The 17668-nt window shown below is 41.8% G+C and overlaps 1 protein-coding gene across 1 annotated transcript in view; it reads left to right on the top strand.

Moving 5' to 3' along the window:
• The window catches only part of svild (supervillin d), a 45801-nt gene that overhangs the window by 8465 nt on the left and 19668 nt on the right, over positions 1-17668 (top strand). Inside the window, 4 exon segments of the mRNA XM_063892997.1 lie at positions 3165-3699; positions 11408-11442; positions 15125-15177; positions 17029-17120. Of these exon segments, the coding sequence (XP_063749067.1) occupies positions 3314-3699; positions 11408-11442; positions 15125-15177; positions 17029-17120 (566 nt within the window). The 5' untranslated portion in view covers positions 3165-3313.

Raw genomic sequence — 17668 nt, 5'->3', positions numbered from 1 at the left:
AAATGGGCCTGTAAAACCGCATCTGGACATTTTTTGGATCAACCACAGTTATATGCCTTCTTTGTAGACACCAGAGAACAAACGATATCTCATTCTGAACATTAAGTGCTGTCAATGTACATTACTCAACTGACTGACCGTTGGGAATGTGAGAAAATAACTACTGGGTTCATTGACTAAGACAAAAAGGAGCAAATATTCTCACACGTATGTAATTGCCTTTGAAATGTCTTGGCTTTTGCAACTTCTGCAATTGTGGTATGCTGCATTTGTCAGTAGGCCTAGCACTGCTATTATGCAATCCAAAGTAACTGCTTATAATTGCCGAAGGGTTTCGCAGAGAAGTAAATATTTACAAAGCGGGCCATCATGGAGTACTTAGGCTTTGGAAAGGAAATGATGACATTAAATCCGATACTGTTTTGAGTGCAGAGGGGATATCTGGCTGTTGAACCCACTCAAAGTGCCCTTACCCTTCCCGGCTTTCAAGAGTTTTGAAGAGTTGGCAGCACTATGAGTAACATTTCCTGATTTGAATTGAGCATTTATGAAGAAGGATACGGGGCACGTCCAGGAAGTGACATACCTTTGTTGAGACAGATCTTCCTCTTGTCGTAAGTAAAAACTCCCAAAGGACCACAAGAGGTCAGAGAACGCTCCGGCCATTGGAAACGGAGGACTGCGTTTGTTTACATGCCCTAGAGGAGCAGAAATAATGCCCGCATAAATTAGCAGGTAGTACCGGTATAACTACATACTGAGCAGGAAATATGTACCGTTGTTAGAGAAACAAAAGAAATGCATTTGCTTTGTTGTTTTTCTTGCCCTCCTGTGATATGTGTAACTCCCTCACTACTTTAATTCTGAGCCCCCTATCAGGTTTAAGCGTGTCTCTCCACTTGTTTGTATTTCTAAAGTAATAATCATAAATACGTAAAGACACCTAGGGGTGTTTTTTCCACTTTAAAACGCCTTCCAGACCAAATATTCCCCGGACGAGTTCACATTAGCTAATAATGTTGATGATTTGTCATGTATGACTTCAGCCCCCCTTGTTGCTTAAAATAACACCAGCAGCTTCCAAACAAAGCAGCCTCGATGTTCTGGGTCTCCACGGACAAGCTTTAGCGTACTGTAACCACTCCTTTTATAGGTAGTGACCTAGGTGAATTATGTAAGCGTGTGCACAGTCCTGAAATCAACATCCAAACTCTTTGCCTACATAAGGCAATTTAGACTTTGGAGTGACATTCAGTTTTAACCCAAAAAGAAGTCAAGTAAGGTAGTATCTGCTTTAAGTCCTGATGAGGAACGTGGATTTGCAGGAAGATTCATATTTAACTGCTAACTCAATTTTAGATATGTTTTTGCATTATATTTTATGGAGTTCACAACAAACACAAACTGCATTTTGAATTGTTTTGCTCGATAACCCAAACTGGTAGATTTGTTGGAAAGGATAAAGCGCTTCCAATGGATTAGTTTGCATGTATGATAGTCTTTTGGTTCACATTATGCAGTAAATTCCATTTAAATGCTTTAGAACCACTGCTGGTTCATTCCTCATATGTTTCTTTCCGGCTCAGTTTAATTGGCTACGGTTACTTGTTGCTGGACTAGCTGCAATGGAAGTGCTGATTTGTTAATTTAACAAACAGATGTTGAATTTATTTCTCCACAGTGTTGGAAATCTCCGGGCTTATAACAGGGAGCAGACGGCATGTAATGGTCCAGCAGAGTTACACTTTATGGTTAGACTAAATTTAAACCTACACAAGGGAGGCCCTGTTTAGCTCACCACTGTTATGTTAGGCGGAGGAGGGACAGCAGAGGTCAAGGTGGGGAAAGACACACAGAAACACATATTCCCCGACATATACACTTCTTTCCTGTGTAATCTTTCAAAGACATATTTTCTCAAGGGGACCAGGTTCTGGTTGGGCTTTATAACCCAGCAGGTGGTCGGGGGGTCAGGAGGGTGCACTTGAGATTGGTTCAAGCTTGTCCTCATTACAGGAAAGGCTCTTGGAGTCGGCTCATTTATTTCACCTTATGACCAGACTCACCTTTTTCTATTCCCTCTTGCCCTGACCCATCCTTCACTTTCCCTCTTTCTTGCTAAGATTGTCCAGACATCACAGTCATTTATATATTCCCCCCTTGTTCCTGCTCATAAATGTGAGAACCCATACAATAAATGCTTAAAGGATACCAAGGGGCTACTTGAACCCCCTGCCCATCTTTAGTATCAATGTCTTTATTCACTTTTTAACAGTTTTGCTCTCCTTGGACAGAAACTCAGAGGCATTGTAAGCGCACTTGTGAAAAATGTCTGTGGAAAAGCCCCTGTGCTCGGTGGTGTAGAGTATCTAATACTATACACACATACATTTTATTACTCTTGTCAGCTGGCAATGAATTTATGAACATGCAGTTTTTAAACCTCAGCGTAACCATGTGTGGTTTTCTGCTGTGTGAATAAATCCTGCAGAAAAAATGACCTCAACCTCCTAAATTCGTCCAAAGTTGTTAAATAGTTCACGTTGTTATTGGGCTGGATGTGGAGAAGGGGTAGATGTTAAAGGGATTATCTTATTTAGGGAAGCTGAAGCCTGTCCCAGCATGCATTGGTTCAGAGGCCGTGTGGATAGGTTTCAAGACTATCACAGGGCTAACACATGTAGATATACAAACACATTCACACTTAGGGTTGAATTAAGCTCTTCCCCTGCTCTGTGTTTGTAGTAAATACAGAATCATTACGAGGTGGGATACTGTTCAAGAGGTGATTGGTCATGGCACAAAGCTTCTACTTAGTAAGGAATAAAACGGGATGAAGATATTCTTTGATGTGTGAGTTTTACTTGCACTCCTCCCTCTTCCAAATAGCTCACAGTGAGTCGCTGTAATAGAGGTTATATGAGAGTCTCGCTGCGGTGGTCCGCTGTGTTTGAGGCGAGCGGGCTGACATCATACCCACAGTGGGGGTGGGATAGGGGGGTGACAGACGGGGCAGGGCTTTACAGCTGAGCCAGTTTTCTCCGAAAGCTTGAGAAGTAAATGCCTTGCCACATCCAGTTTAACACAGGTTTGGAGTGCCTGTCGTGTGAAATTGTACTCCATAATCATGACGCACTAACAATGTTTTCCTTTCTTGTTTGCAGCACTGAGATGATGGTAATGGAGTGAGACACCGCTGTCAGAGGGGATCCACAAGAAAGCTGGTCTACTAATCTGGGGGAGGACAATTGAGGAAGCAACTTGGAGTCTTCTCACCTGCATTCGACCCCTTAAACTGCATTGAACTTCGAAAATGGATGGAGTAGACACCATGCAGAGCTCGGCCCTGGAGACTAAGGCTGAGCGCATCGCCCGGTACAAGGCAGAGAGGAAGAGGGAGCTCGCTGAGCGCTATGGCAACGCAGACGAATTCACCTCCAAATACGTCCGTCGGGACAGGAAAATCGGAGGTGCATCCGAAACAGTGTCATCAGAAAACAAGGAGAAGGAAAAGTGTGAGGATAACGGATCAGAGCAAACGTACACCCGCAGAGGTCTCAGGAACAAAGCAGCAGAGCCGGAGCACACTGAGGATGAGCCTGCTGGGGAAAAAGAGAGAACCACTCACCTCAAAACAGACACGATTTCATCCTCTAAAGCAGAAGAGGTCTCCTCCGTGAAGACGTCCTCTCATCTGAGGTGAGTTCATTCACATTGTCACAAGTCAAAAAACACTTCCATTGTTGTCCAGCCACAGTGTTGTTCCTACTGTGACATAAACTTGGCCAGGAAACACAAAGCTGTTGAGTGCCAAGGCTCACATCACAGGAGCTTAAATTAAAAATGATGATATGACACAAGATGTGATTACATGTAATTACCATGTCCCTTTCTTTATCCAGAATCTAGGAATGTATAATTTCTGTTTTGACTTCACCAACTATTTCCCCCTTTTAGCAGCTACTCATAATTTGTGATGTAATGAGGCTATATTAGTCTTTAATAAGCTATAGTATTCTTGGTTTTTATATACAGAGGTTTTTTTCTTCTAGGTGAAGTATTTTTTAAATAAGCCTTTAGTTGTTTTTTACTCGCTTCCACATTATTACAAATTATTATTATAATTTTTTCTGACTTTTCCTTTAAAAAAATTGCAAATTAAACATAACAGATGAACCTAAAAAAAAATACAATAAAATGATCACTTATTTCTTTAGATATGCCTGTATGTATCGCAAGGAAACTGGTCTTTTCTATACTCCTTTATAGGAGCATGATGTTCAGGTCCCTAGTAGCAGTTTAATTAAGTACATTACTCTACGGCATCCCTTGCTTGAGAGAACATTTGCGGTATTCCTAGGAAAGTGACCATTAGATTACTGTCTGAGTGCTTGCTGGCTCCTAATGAGTTAAGAGGAGGCAACAAGTCAGCACATTAGGAGAACACTTAGCTCTGTCTTGTGTTTGAGCTAAACACGGCCGCTAACATTTCCAAAATTGGCCATGGGTGCAAAGCCGTGGACTGCCTCATTTATAGTGCCCTTGTTTTGGTGTGACCACATGCAAGCTGCTTCTTTCGGTTCACTTAACAGTCAGGATCTCACATGTTTAACGTGTCTGTGTGTAACAAACCGGCGCTGTCTGTCAGGGTGACCTCAAAAAGAATTCTCATTGAGTGCCAAGAATGTTCTTCTTCTAAATGTTGCTCGTAGATGGAGTAAAACGTGTTCAGTCGTGGGGATTTTGGGATGTTTGAACTCTAATGCGTGAAAACAGCCGGACTTGTCTGTTCTTGAAAAACAGTCTGAGAGAAAGCGCTGAGATAATGTCAGAGAGTGGGGCTTAAAGGGGGAGGGGGTTATTAGGATCTGCCAAATTGTCATGCCCCGCGCCTAATGAAGCAAGATGTCTGGATAGCTGTAATTAAAGATTTGATTCATATCTTTGGCCAATCATACCAAAGGATATGGAGAGGTTTGTCTTGTGTTGTAATAGATTTCTAAAGAAAGTATGTGCAGCACAACATGTTGCAGCAAATCTTCCCTTATCAGGAGTTCTTCTTCATCATTGTTGTTATGTTTTTTATCTCCCAAAATCTGATTTCAAATAGTTTTTTAACAAAACATTTTGTTTGTATACTTTTTATTTTATAAAGGGCTTTCAAATGTTCTCAGAGACACTCGTATACAGGTGGAAATGCATAGAAAATAATCAAAGCTGCTGTGGAAAAGTTAGTTTTGATTTGTGATTTCAATGCAAACTTAAGTTTTGAACTTGATTTCATTTTAATATCTTTCAAAACATCATTTTTATGCCTCACTGTGGAGAATTTGTTTTGGTTTGTGCCCTAAATGCAATGGGGAAAGAACTGTTTTAAGCCACACCACTGAGAATATTTGGTTCACACACAAAGTTACGGACAACATGTTTTAATTACAGAGAACGGGACAGTGGGGTTGACATGTTGACAGCGTCGGTCTGTCACGTTAGCTTCTAATCTTGTCAGTTTTGTTATGACGTGCGCTGCGTGCCTCAGTCCAGCTGCGCAGTCTTGTGTTTGAAACCTTCGTGCAACACGGAGTTAAACAATGAGGCCGTGTAGAAGCTATTGGGCCATCACCAAATATCAACGGCTTATTTGCACATCATGTTTCACCTTCAATAAGGAGGGGAAGTGGAGTTGTCTGGTTGTGTTTGTATACATCTGAAGAGTAAATAATATTTCACATTTCTGGTCGTCTTGCATGTGGTTTATGATTAGAGGCTCTCGTGTGTGTGTGTGTGTGTGTGTGTGTCAGGAATAGCATGAAGGAAACTGGATCTCAGCTGCTCTAGCGATGATGAAAGCTGTCAACAAGTTTATCAGCTGTAGACAGGAATCCTTCCCGTACAGTTGAAGGGCGACATACCAACACACTGTTTCTTCATATTGCAATTAACTGTTGCTTGAAATTCACCCTTTGTTCCTTAATATTTAATTCAAGAAAATACAGAATGTCACTACAAAATGTATTCCCTAAATGTAAAAACAAGAGGCAGTTTTCTGGTTGTAATCGCTTACTTTTCTCAGCTATAATCTAATTTTAAAGACAACACAGTGACATCAGATGCCTCGGTTTGGCTGGTAATGTTAGCACCAAAGCCCTGTTTGTACAGAAGTTACTCCTTATCTAAAGTCTACAGATTTTCATGAAAACTCATCACTAAAGAACCCCTGATCAGGTAACATTATCTTAACCAACAGTATGATATTCAAAAGTAAGATGCTGTGAATCAATGCATGTTAGATCAAAAATGAAGCTGATTCTTAGAATGAATATCCATCTGTAGTGTGAAGGATTTGTTTTTCTATTTCTGAATTCAAAGCTCTGCGTGTCATTCTGCATGTGTGCTTAACACCAGTCATTTTGCTGCTGGCACGTTGAGGTTAGCCAAACACCAAACAGGACTAAATGGGATTTGGATCATTATTGTTTACATCAGTGATTCTTAAACTAGGGGTCGCGACCCCAAACGGGGTCGGCAAAAACTTCCGTGGGGTCGCAAAATTATTTGTTACTTCAGTCGGAAATTAGCTGTTATAACACCTGGTGAAACAACGAAAAATAAAATGTCAATACAATGAAAATCTGCCTTTTTCTCATTCCTACACGCTGTTAAGAGGGAGAGAGAGAGAGAAAAAAAAAAGTTGCCCAGCTTTAAATGGCGTTTCGAATCGTTTATTGGTCCTATGATAGAAACAATGTAACAATCTGCGCCCACTGTTCAAACTCAATTTCTTCCCGGTTTTTTTACAATACGTCATAGTTAACTCGCCACGTTACTAGCCACGTTTGTGATACTAGCCACTTTTTTAGCCACTAGCCTAGTTATAACTTTCATCAAAAATGGACAGGTGGCTGCTAAAAAACAATGATTTGAGCTCAGAAGTGCCATCTACCTCCAGTTGTGCACCTACTCCTCCGCGATCCTCAGATGGGACAAGTTTGGCCGGTGGTGAGAATAAAAAAGACCCACCAACGAGGCGTCGCCGATACCTGAAAGAATTTCTTAAATATGGATTCACGTGCCAGGTAAAACATGAGCTCGACCACCCACAGTGTGTTATTTGCGGCGATGTTCTGGCACATGAAAGTTTAAAGCCCACAAAAATGAGACGACATCTCGAAAGCCGACATCCAGATGATGCTCAGAAACCCATGACATTTTTTTTACGAAAAGAAGCTGCGCTGCATGGGCAAAAGACCGTTGTGCATAGCCAAGCTACTGTGCCCACCAAAGCCTTGGCAGCGTCATACAAAGTGGCCCACCTTGTAGCCAAAGCACAAAAGCCACACACAATTGCTGAAAGCCTCATCCTTCCTGCAGCAATTGCGATGACCACAGCAATGCATGGTGAAAAGATCGCAAGTGTGCTTAAACAGATTCCCCTCTCCAATGATACCATGTCCAAACGCATTAACGACATCGCTAATGATATGAAATGCCAGCTCATCGAGAGAGTGAAAAACAGCCGGTTTTCTTTGCAGTTAGACGAGTCTACTGACTTGACTAATGTAGCCCATTTAATGGTTTTCATTCGCTACAGTCATGACGGGAAACTGCATGAGGACATGCTGTGCTGCTCTCCGATGGAAGGAAGATGTACTGGTGGAGACATTTTTAACTGTCTTAATGGTTGGATGGAGGAGACAGGCCTGGATTGGGATAAATGCATAAGCATATGCACTGACGGTGCCGGGGCTATGATGGGAAAACACAAAGGGCTGAAAGCCAAGGTCCTTAGCGTTGCACCACATGTCAAGTTCACACACTGCATTATCCATAGGGAGGCCCTGGCATCCAAGACACTTGAACCCGAGCTTAACAATGTTCTTCAAACAGCAATCCAAATAGTGAATTCGATCAAATCGCGCCCTTTAAATTCACGACTCTTCGCCCTTCTCTGCCAGGAAATGGGGTCTGCACATGAATCCCTTCTTTTTCATTCAGAGGTAAGGTGGCTTTCACGGGGCAAAGTTCTTACACGCCTGTTCGAGTTGCGAAGCGAGGTGCGCACCTTCCTCTCAGACGTGCATTCCCCTCTTGCAGACCATCTCACTGACTCGAGATGGTTATCACGTCTTGCATACCTGGCGTGCATATTTGACAAATTAAATAGTCTCAACCTGTCACTACAAGGCCCCAGCACAAACATCCTGACCCTCTCAGACAAAGTGAATGCTTTCACAAAAAAATTGCAGCGTTGGGCAGCCCGTGCAGAGAGTGGGGACTTTGAAATGTTCTCGGAGCTGCACGACTTTTTGGAGAGTGACATGAATGCCAATTCATTGAAAGAGTCAATAACCTGTCATCTTCGTAGTCTCCTCGACAAATTCAATAAGTATTTCCTCACGGAGAATGTAGAGCCTTTTGACTGGGTACGACAACCATTCACCAACTGCTCCTCAAACAACCTGCCATCTGAGCTCGAGGATGCGCTGATTGAGCTGTCCAGCGACCGCACATTGCAGGCGTCGTTTGCCTCAAAAACTCTAGATGAATTCTGGCTGTCAGTTGTGCAGGAATACCCCGGGTTGTCCAAGGCTGCCATGGACATCCTCACGCCGTTTGGATCAACCTATCTGTGCGAAAAGACATTTTCGTCCCTGGCCTACATAAAGAACAAATACAGATGTCGTCTCAACAGCATGGAGGAGAATCTTCGTGTTGCTGTGAGCAGCATCGATCCCCGAATTGACCTGCTATGCTCGCGGAAGCAGGCCCATCCTTCTCATTGACATGGCGTCCGTATAAGAGGAAGTGAGATCGTTCCAATCATACACACTCTCTGTTGACTCTTGACTCCCGTTTGATTTGGACATTTGTTTCATTGCTTTGTTTGTTCCAGTTCTTGTTTGCGTTAATAAATTGTTGCCGCCCAGGCCTTTTCTTACACATTGCCTATTTGTTTTTGCTTGATTGACAGTCGTTACCATGGGTTTGCAATGCATAACGTTGTCCTGGCAACGCGATTTACAGCCCGCCCCCAAACAACCAAACTGCAGATGGCATTGCTGTTTCTTTCAAAATGTATGACTATCACTCAAATCATTGGAGACGCAAACTCGTAAATTAATTCACACAAAATCGTTCCTTTTCCATAAAATAATCGTCATACATTGTTAATTTGTTTGGATTGGAACAAAAAATCGGTTGCTACGGAAACGTGACGTCACACTTACACACTTTTGGGAAAGTGGGGTCACCAAACCTCTCCAGTTTTTTTTGTGGGGTCGTCAGACAAAAAGTTTAAGAACCACTGGTTTACATGGCTGAAGCATGACACCGCTGTACTACCTGCCACAACAAGAGCTGAGCTTCCTTTCAGTTAAGCACACAAATTAGACACATTTAAAATGAAATCTTCTAACTGTCCCTTCTCTGCTCACTGTGTGTGTACTGGAACATAAGGAAGACATTTACTCTGTTTAATTAATGACTCACCTGCATTGATTTGACTGTATGTTTACCTTTCCCTCTACAACCCACCCCCCCCTATTCTGTCTGTATAAGTGTTAGCCCTCTCTTCTTCTTTGGTTAGTTTTTATGGCAGCATAGGGGCCGACGAGTGCAGCCCAACCCCTTCAGCCGGCGCTCATAGTGTGGGTGGGTTTGATGAAGTGTCTCTGAGCTCTGTAGTTAAAGAGGAGGGTGTTAAAGCTGGATTTTTAAAACTATATGGCACCGGTCAGCCTGAGACTCGCCACGGTCAACACACAGACTTTGTTTAGAAGCCTCAAACGGGGAAAGTTGTGTAAACATTTGAATCTTGGTGTGTATTTTGGACAGCCACAGATTGCTGAATATTTCACGACTTTTATTATTGCCGTTCAATCTGTAAGCTACCATCGCAAATTCAAACTCCAACCATTTTCACACGCCACAAATACCTATATCCCACTGTATATCATAAAGCTGCACTGAGGCGTGCCAGCCCCAAAAACTGACTGCATTTTCCGTGGTAGCCAAACCTAAGCCGAAAATGACTCCTAATAATAGGCTGCTCTAAAAATGACTTTTCAACACAGTTTTGGGACTCGAATATGACCCCAGTCCAGGAAAAGTCAGACGATACTGTCAGATGCAGTATTTCGTTATATTTATTTCCTATCATTACAATTTGGCCACTATATTCTATCTGCACAAATCTGACTTCTTATATCTATAGCTGGGCCAACACAGAGTACCGATCTGCTAATGGTGTTTATAAATCGGCTTCGTTGAATACTTGATTGGGATTGGTCAATTTGGACATTTAAAAGAGACAGATCATTGGATGTCCGAGAAATCGACAGAACACAGACAGGCTGGAAGTTAACACTAACGGGAACACGGTACGGACTCTGGTAGTGTTTAAAGACTGGTTAATGGAAAGGAAAATGTGAACAGACTTGGACAGTGACAGAAAACGTCGTTAAGTGCTGCCTTCATTTTATTAAGTGACGTTGCTGTCGCGTCAGGGTTCCGGATCACCATCTTTTTCATTATTGACCGCTTCTCTGCAATTATCCCTTACTTAATTTATAAGCAGCATCTGTGCTAACCCGTTTTGGTACAAACTGTCGCCTCCCCGTTTCTGAATCAATACCACACCCATGGATGTCAGTAGTTCCTCATTGGATGCTGACTGGTACAGACACAAATGCCTTCTTTGAACCCTGAGAAGTAATGGTGATTACAGGATTTTGCCAGAACCCAAATGCAACCCAAGGTACATTCATCCCCGTCTCACACAGTGATTGGTTAGGTTTGCATAGGAGTGAAAGCATGGTTTGAACTTCTCGATCTAGCTCCTTATTTAAACATTCTGTACACATAGATATGTCTGTATTCTAGCTAATACTGACCCTTTTAAAAATGACCGCATTTGTCCCGATCCTCAACCTACAAAACTGGCGTGGGGCCAGCTCCCCTTTCCTCAGTAGCCTCTGACCCCTCCCAGATGTCCACTACGACTCTCCATTGTGTTGAAAGCGGTCCTCTCCCCTCCTCCTGTTACATCATCGCTGCTGTCCCACAGGCAGCTGCTGTCCCCATCCATATTTAAAAGCCATTACTTGGAGATGAATGGCCATCTTCAGAGGCTGCACGGGCACCGCTGTTATATCATTTGCAAACATGGGACTGTAATAGCAGCATGAGTGAACGTACGATCTGTGGCTAGCTGCAGCTCTGTTGACAGTTTGGTTTATAACCCACCTTTTTCATGTGGCTCGAGTGTACATTTTCGGATTAAAGTTGCGTAAGTAAGACTTAATATTCTCATCCTTCTGTCTAGTTTGCGAACCTCAATGGCAACAGACGCATCATTTCTGTCATCACTTCAGTGACCTCATTTGTCTCCCTCTCTCTCTCTCTCCGCTAGGCTGCTGGAAACCGATGACACAGAGGAGCCAAAGGGTAAGTCGAACTCTCCACTTTCACTGCTCTCAGATCCTCTTTCCTTCCACGCACCCCTTTTCCCTAAGCTTTCAAGTCCTCTCTAGTAATAAGCTAATTGCTAATGTCAGATCACTTCCCTTATTGATGTTGGCTTCTAGTACTGTGAAAGAAATCCGATCCATTGATGTCTCTGCATTGTTCACTTAACTGTAATTTAAAGTGAATGCTCTGCCTCAAGCAATGGTTTTCTCTTTAAAAAAAACAAGGGACATAATGTTTGGCACGTGTCTTTAGAGCTTTGTGACCGTGACTCAGTAGGAGCGCTCATTCATCCGTGCAAATGTGGATCATATACACTTTTTCTTTGAAGCCAAATAACATTACGGACCATTTTTGGAGCCTGCTGCTACAGAAAGGAGAAAATGGCTATGTTTACACACGGGCCACTGGCTGCTTTTTCCAACTCAGTCAGCCACCTGAGCCCACAGCCTGAGTCTGTCTGTCGCCTGTCTGTCTGCATCAGTGGCCTGTCTGTCTGCGTCAGTGGCCTGCCTGACTCTATGCGTTCCTCTGCTCATGTATTTGATGTGGCTGTCGGGCTTTGTGTGTGTGTGAAGAGATAGAGAGAAAGTGATAGTAATATCCCTGCTTATTTCAGGACATGTAAAGCAGCGTTGTGTAAACATACCTTTGTTTACCTTAATTTGGAAGTAATATTCAACGATACAAATAGAAAAAAAGTACTTTATGTCTTTCGATATCATGGTAAAAAGTTTAAATGATTCCCAAAACCAAGTTGAAACTGATCTGCTGTCCTCTCTGTTGTGTTTTCTGAAATAATACATTCACTTCAGTTATAAAGCACCATTCATGCAGAGAATGCATTAAGAAAAGGAAGAAAAACTACAAAAAAACACACGTTTAAAAAGCGCAAAGATGGAAGAGAATGAATTCAATTAAAATCATTCTTAATCTGATAGTTTTTCAATCCAATCATAGATCAAAATATGTATTCACAGTGACTGTCATCATCTACTACATGAGCACAGTGAGCATAAATAGGAGATGGCAGAGCTTAGTCATGATAAATGGATTTCACTGAAGTGCTTACTCGCCGCCGTATGTAGAGCTTTTTTAATCCAGCATTAGTTTCTACCCTATTTTCAAAAAAACTGATACTGAGTATGTGATCTACGAGGAGAGGTTGTGAAATCTAAACAAAAACAAGAAGTGAGAAACAAACAGACAGTTGCTTCTAATTATTTGCTTCCTGCAGTATGTTGCCATGAAGACGAGCACATTAAATGACTGTTTGTGTCCTAACTGAATATTTCTCAGAGTATTTGATAAGTCTATTCAGGATTACGTCCTCAAATAATTAGAATCCGATCCCATTCATAATATTTTAATCACTGTTCTAATTTGGCAAAAAATATTACAGACTTCTGAGGATTTCCTGTGCTTTGATAATCCATCAACATACCCAGTGCGTTTCCCTGGTTGGACGATAAGAGTTATCATTGTACAAGAAAGACTCAAAGAGACAGAGAGAGGAACAAAAAGAGCAATCCGTGTTCTGTAATTGAGACGTGCTGTGTGGTGTGTGAAAAGCGCGAGTGTGTGTGAGCATTATCGGTGCACTCACAGGCTGATGAGCTTCCTGACCGAGCTGGCAGAGGAGTTGGTGCCCGGAGCCTGAACGCCTCTGGTGGACACTTGAGGAAATACAAGCATAAATACATCAAACTGGTTCATAGTGAACATATTGTTGGAACCGTAAGGTGTGTGTTCAAACTGCACACATGCTTTAAGTCATGTCCGGAGTGTAGATTATATTCAGAATAGTCTCAGCTCACTATGACACAAAGGTTAATGCTATAAATTAGATTTCTGCAGATTTGATGAACTCCACACTGCTCCATTTGGCTTCTATTCACTTATGGGGAGAGTCTATAGGTCTAAGGGGGTGATATTTTTTACTACGCAGAAGAAGAAAAGGCACCAGTGTAAATAAATAAAAATATTGATTGCCTCAAACAACTTAGCTGCATACATCTCAGTTTCTTGGTATTGTGGCTAACAAAACCACTGGAATGCAACAGTTATTAGTTATAGAGCAAAACATTTCTCAAAATGATTTTAACCAAAGAACTCAATATTGATTTTGCATTCATATCGAGCATTTTTACCCAATGTTATAGACTTTCTATGGATTACTATAGTTTAGAGCATAAGATAACTGAATGGATCAAATGAAATTATACAACAGCAAGAACAGTCTGGTACATCCAGAATATAATATCCCTTTACTGTAATGAAGTTAGGAAAAGAGAACCCTTTCCATTATATTGCAAAATCCAAAATAGATATAGACGTCTCATCTCACAATACCAATGTCATTCCGATACAATCCCCAGCCCTGATTATTAACACATGTGCTTTTCCTACTGTGACAATCCCATACGTCTTTGGCTGTGAGAAACGTCCTTTGGCCATGGCAAGGTCAAAAGGCCTTTACAATAAACTCTCAGCAGCTATGAGCGAGCAGTTCTGATGGATGAAAACACTTATGGAGCAGTCCGTAAACTGAAGTGGAGGGTTTTTTTTCCATCCCTGGAGTTTTTCTTTTCTACTCTTTCTCTGTCTCTGGGTTGACCGTTTGATGGATGATGATGTGGAAAAGATTGGACTGCATTCAAAAAAGTACGAAAGTGCTTGGTGGGGAATCACCAGTCTGCAATGTGTACTGCGTGATGTCATCTGAAGTAAATCATGCCAGGTTCCCCACAGCAGGGGATCCTGGAAACATAAATCTAAAATATTAGAAAAGAAAAGGAAAACGCCGCGAAATAATACCTTTTTTTTTTCTTTTGGGAACAACTGGGAGTGTGTCGGAGAGATTTGGGATTTGTTTGTTCATTTGTTTTCTTTGGAGCGGGAACAATTTCAGCACGTCTCATTGTCAAGGCAATAATAACAGATTGAAAGTAGATGAGATGATTTGAGTGTGTTGACTCAAGAAATGTGTGTTTGTTAAGAGTACCATTAAATGTAATGGTTTCCTTGCGTGCAGATTAGAAGGTTATATTCCCAGGGCTGTTTTTGATTAGACTACCCGCGTGAGAATAGAAGATAAGAACACGCACAACAATGAAATTCTAAAAAACTAAATAATATCTCATAATTAACACCTGGCGTCTGATAGATTTCAGGATGGTTCCTTGCGTGTATGTGAAGACACTCATCCTTGGCCGAGGATACATCACCTACAATAATGTCCTATTTCTGATCCAAAGACACTTTAGTAGCAATGACGCCAATAAGATTTATCCTGTAAATTTTCCCATTTGCATTTTTCAAACTGTTATCCCGAGCAAGGAAAACGTTAACTGGACTGACTGAAATTCTGGTCTGTGTCTATGTGTGGGAGTTGGAGTACAGGCAACAAATCTGGCTTTGTGATTGGGTCTTTATGTGCAATTTTATTCTGTATTTACACAAAAATGTTGTTTGATTTAGCATGTCTCTATTAGCACCATCTCCCAGAACATCAACAGTGTATTTTTGGATACCAAACACACTCTGTCCTCCCTCAAACCCCTAATGTGACACACTGACTGATCATATGATATGTTACTGGCAGGAAGCATTTGCACATTTCTTCTTATAGTTGTATTCATGTTTTGTGTGTTCTTTTTAGTTGACGAGAAACCTGTGGATGCCAAGAGGACTTCCAAGACGTCTATTTTTAAGGTACTATACTTTAAATTTGTCTTCTTACTCCCTTCGTCCAAAAGTCTCATAACATCGGCTGGATTCTGTGCAATTGTCTTGACAGCACAGCAAATCCGAGCTTCAAAACTATTTAGAAACGTTTGAGGGATGTCACAGATGCTATATCCATATTATTTTTTTTTCTGTCTAAGGTTACAATTTCTCATTCCCCTCGCTGATTTACTCCTAGCCCTTTCCAACGCAGCTGGTGAACGATTCAACCTCCGGGATCTTTTGCTCCATTAACATCAAATTGAGCTGTTCCATACAGACTGAGCTGTCCTGCACCTGCACACACACCTCGCCAAAGTTATGACTTCACACACACAGTCAGAGGGCGTCTTAAAGCAATGGTGGGAAGAAGACGTCTAGAAATCCACTCTGGAACAAAAGCTTTATGATGCCTCCTTTACTATAGGACACACACACACACGTTCGCTTAAAAATGAAGACACTGTCCGTCTTTCCCAGGCTGCTTAGGTTTCATCATATTGGATGTAAATAGCCGTTGTAACTTGGCATTTACAGACCCGGAGCAGTGCCAAGTTCAGCCAAGTGAACCCAGATGGCATCAAAAACCTACTGGGAAAACAAATCTCCCACAAAGAGGCCATTTCACAATCACACCGCTTTTTGTTTCTGCTCTCCCAGTCCTTTGTCCCGACCTAGATCTCTTGTTATTCCCAAGTGTCATCAGCAAGATTTTTTTCTTCGCTGTCTTTACTTTTACGCCTTATCACTCATCGCTCCTCCAGATCCCCTCGTTGAGAGCGACTGAGTCAGTGTGTCCAGCAAGGAGTGGAGTTAAAGTGCGGATTGAGGCAATAAATGTGTACACGGAGCCTTCTGGAGAAAGATACAGCTCATTTACATTTGCTTCCTGATTCAATTTCCTGAGCATATTAAAGTGTGTTATTAAGAAGGCGATGCTTTCACGCTGGGTGAAAAACAAGTTCCCTGGATTGTTATTTTGTGAGAAAGCAGCATTTGACTTCCGTTGTTTTGGCTCACAGCTGGAGACCCACTTATCTGCAGGTCAGCCTAGGGCCTCAGTAAAGCGTTAACTGATGCAGGGCTCACACACAGCTGTACAGTTCAACTTCACACATGTTTTTAAAAGTCTGATATTAATCCAAAGCATGGATCTAGCCCTGTTTTTCCTTATTTTGTAATTCACTTTGCTGAAATACGTATATATCTGTAAAGTGTGACTGATTTCCTGTTCATCTTCGTCAGGGGGAAAGTCTCTCTTAGCTCTTCTCAAGGTCTGAGTTGTACGAAGAGTATCATTTAGGTAGTATTTTGGAGCCAATTAGAGTCTGATATGTAAATGACACAGTTGTGAGAACATGCTCATGGACTTTTCAGTGTATTTTGAAAGTATATGCATTTGTATTCATAAATTCTGGATATTTCAAAGAATTCCTAACATTTCATTCATTTTCATTCTAATGGAAAAACAATATTACACATAAATTAATTATGATGTCACATGACACTTCTGGAGGAGCTATTTAACCTTTAATGTTGCTATAAAAACAAACCCTAATTTCTCCCTTGAGGCCACTTTACTTTAATGTGGAAAATACCGTACAGGCTGCGCTCATCCCTCTGTTTTTTCTGTAAGTACCCGTGGTGGTACTACTGCACCAGCCTGACTAACTCCAATGGAGCTTTTAAAGAGTTAACTGCTCCACTCAAGTGTATGGGTGGAGCTTTATTCATTCATTCACTCCCATTATAAAGATTGTTTTTTACAGCTAGTGTAGGAAGTAAGCAAAGCATTACCTAACCTTTTAGGCTTTTGGCCGCCCTTCTCTCTGCCTGTAGGACCAGGAGGACATGGAGGATGGAAGCAGCCCCCAACAGACCTACAACAGGAGTCCGATAATGAGCAGCGACGAAGAAGAGTCCTCCGCCAGGTAGGCAGGGTCAAAGTTGATTTTTCATCACAGCAGAGGGAACTCCTGGATCAATCTGTAACTGGAAATTAAAGCTGTATATCTTCTGCTGGGATGGTGTAATTTGTGTTGGAGGCATTTAGACTTTGAATAGAGTCTATGTTTTCATAATCAGAGTAATAGATGTTGTGGTCTGCGGTTCATTACATACGCCACAACACGAGCAGAGAGAACAAACAGATTTACCGTGACACAAACGCATTCAGTCCGGGCAGGCAGAGAGCAGAGGTAATTACAGAGCAATTGAAAGGATTTCTTATGATGTGAACAGCTGCACCGATAAACCAGATAAACCTGCAGAGCTTGCCACCCTCTTTGAACATGCATTAATACACAGGCCTCAGTGCTGTGCGGTCGCCATGGTGGAGCAAAACAGGCTGAAGTAAAAGGGAAACTGTACGCAGAACTTTGACCACTGGAGTCTGGACTGAGCCGGAGGGAGTGTGTTTGTTTTATCTATCTATAACATTCACCACCTGCTTGTTGTTTGTAGATACTTTAAAGACACA

Source organism: Eleginops maclovinus, chromosome 10 (genome assembly GCF_036324505.1).
Source record: "Eleginops maclovinus isolate JMC-PN-2008 ecotype Puerto Natales chromosome 10, JC_Emac_rtc_rv5, whole genome shotgun sequence".
Lineage (NCBI taxonomy): Eukaryota > Metazoa > Chordata > Actinopteri > Perciformes > Eleginopidae > Eleginops > Eleginops maclovinus.
This window is presented reverse-complemented; position numbering and strand designations above follow the sequence as displayed.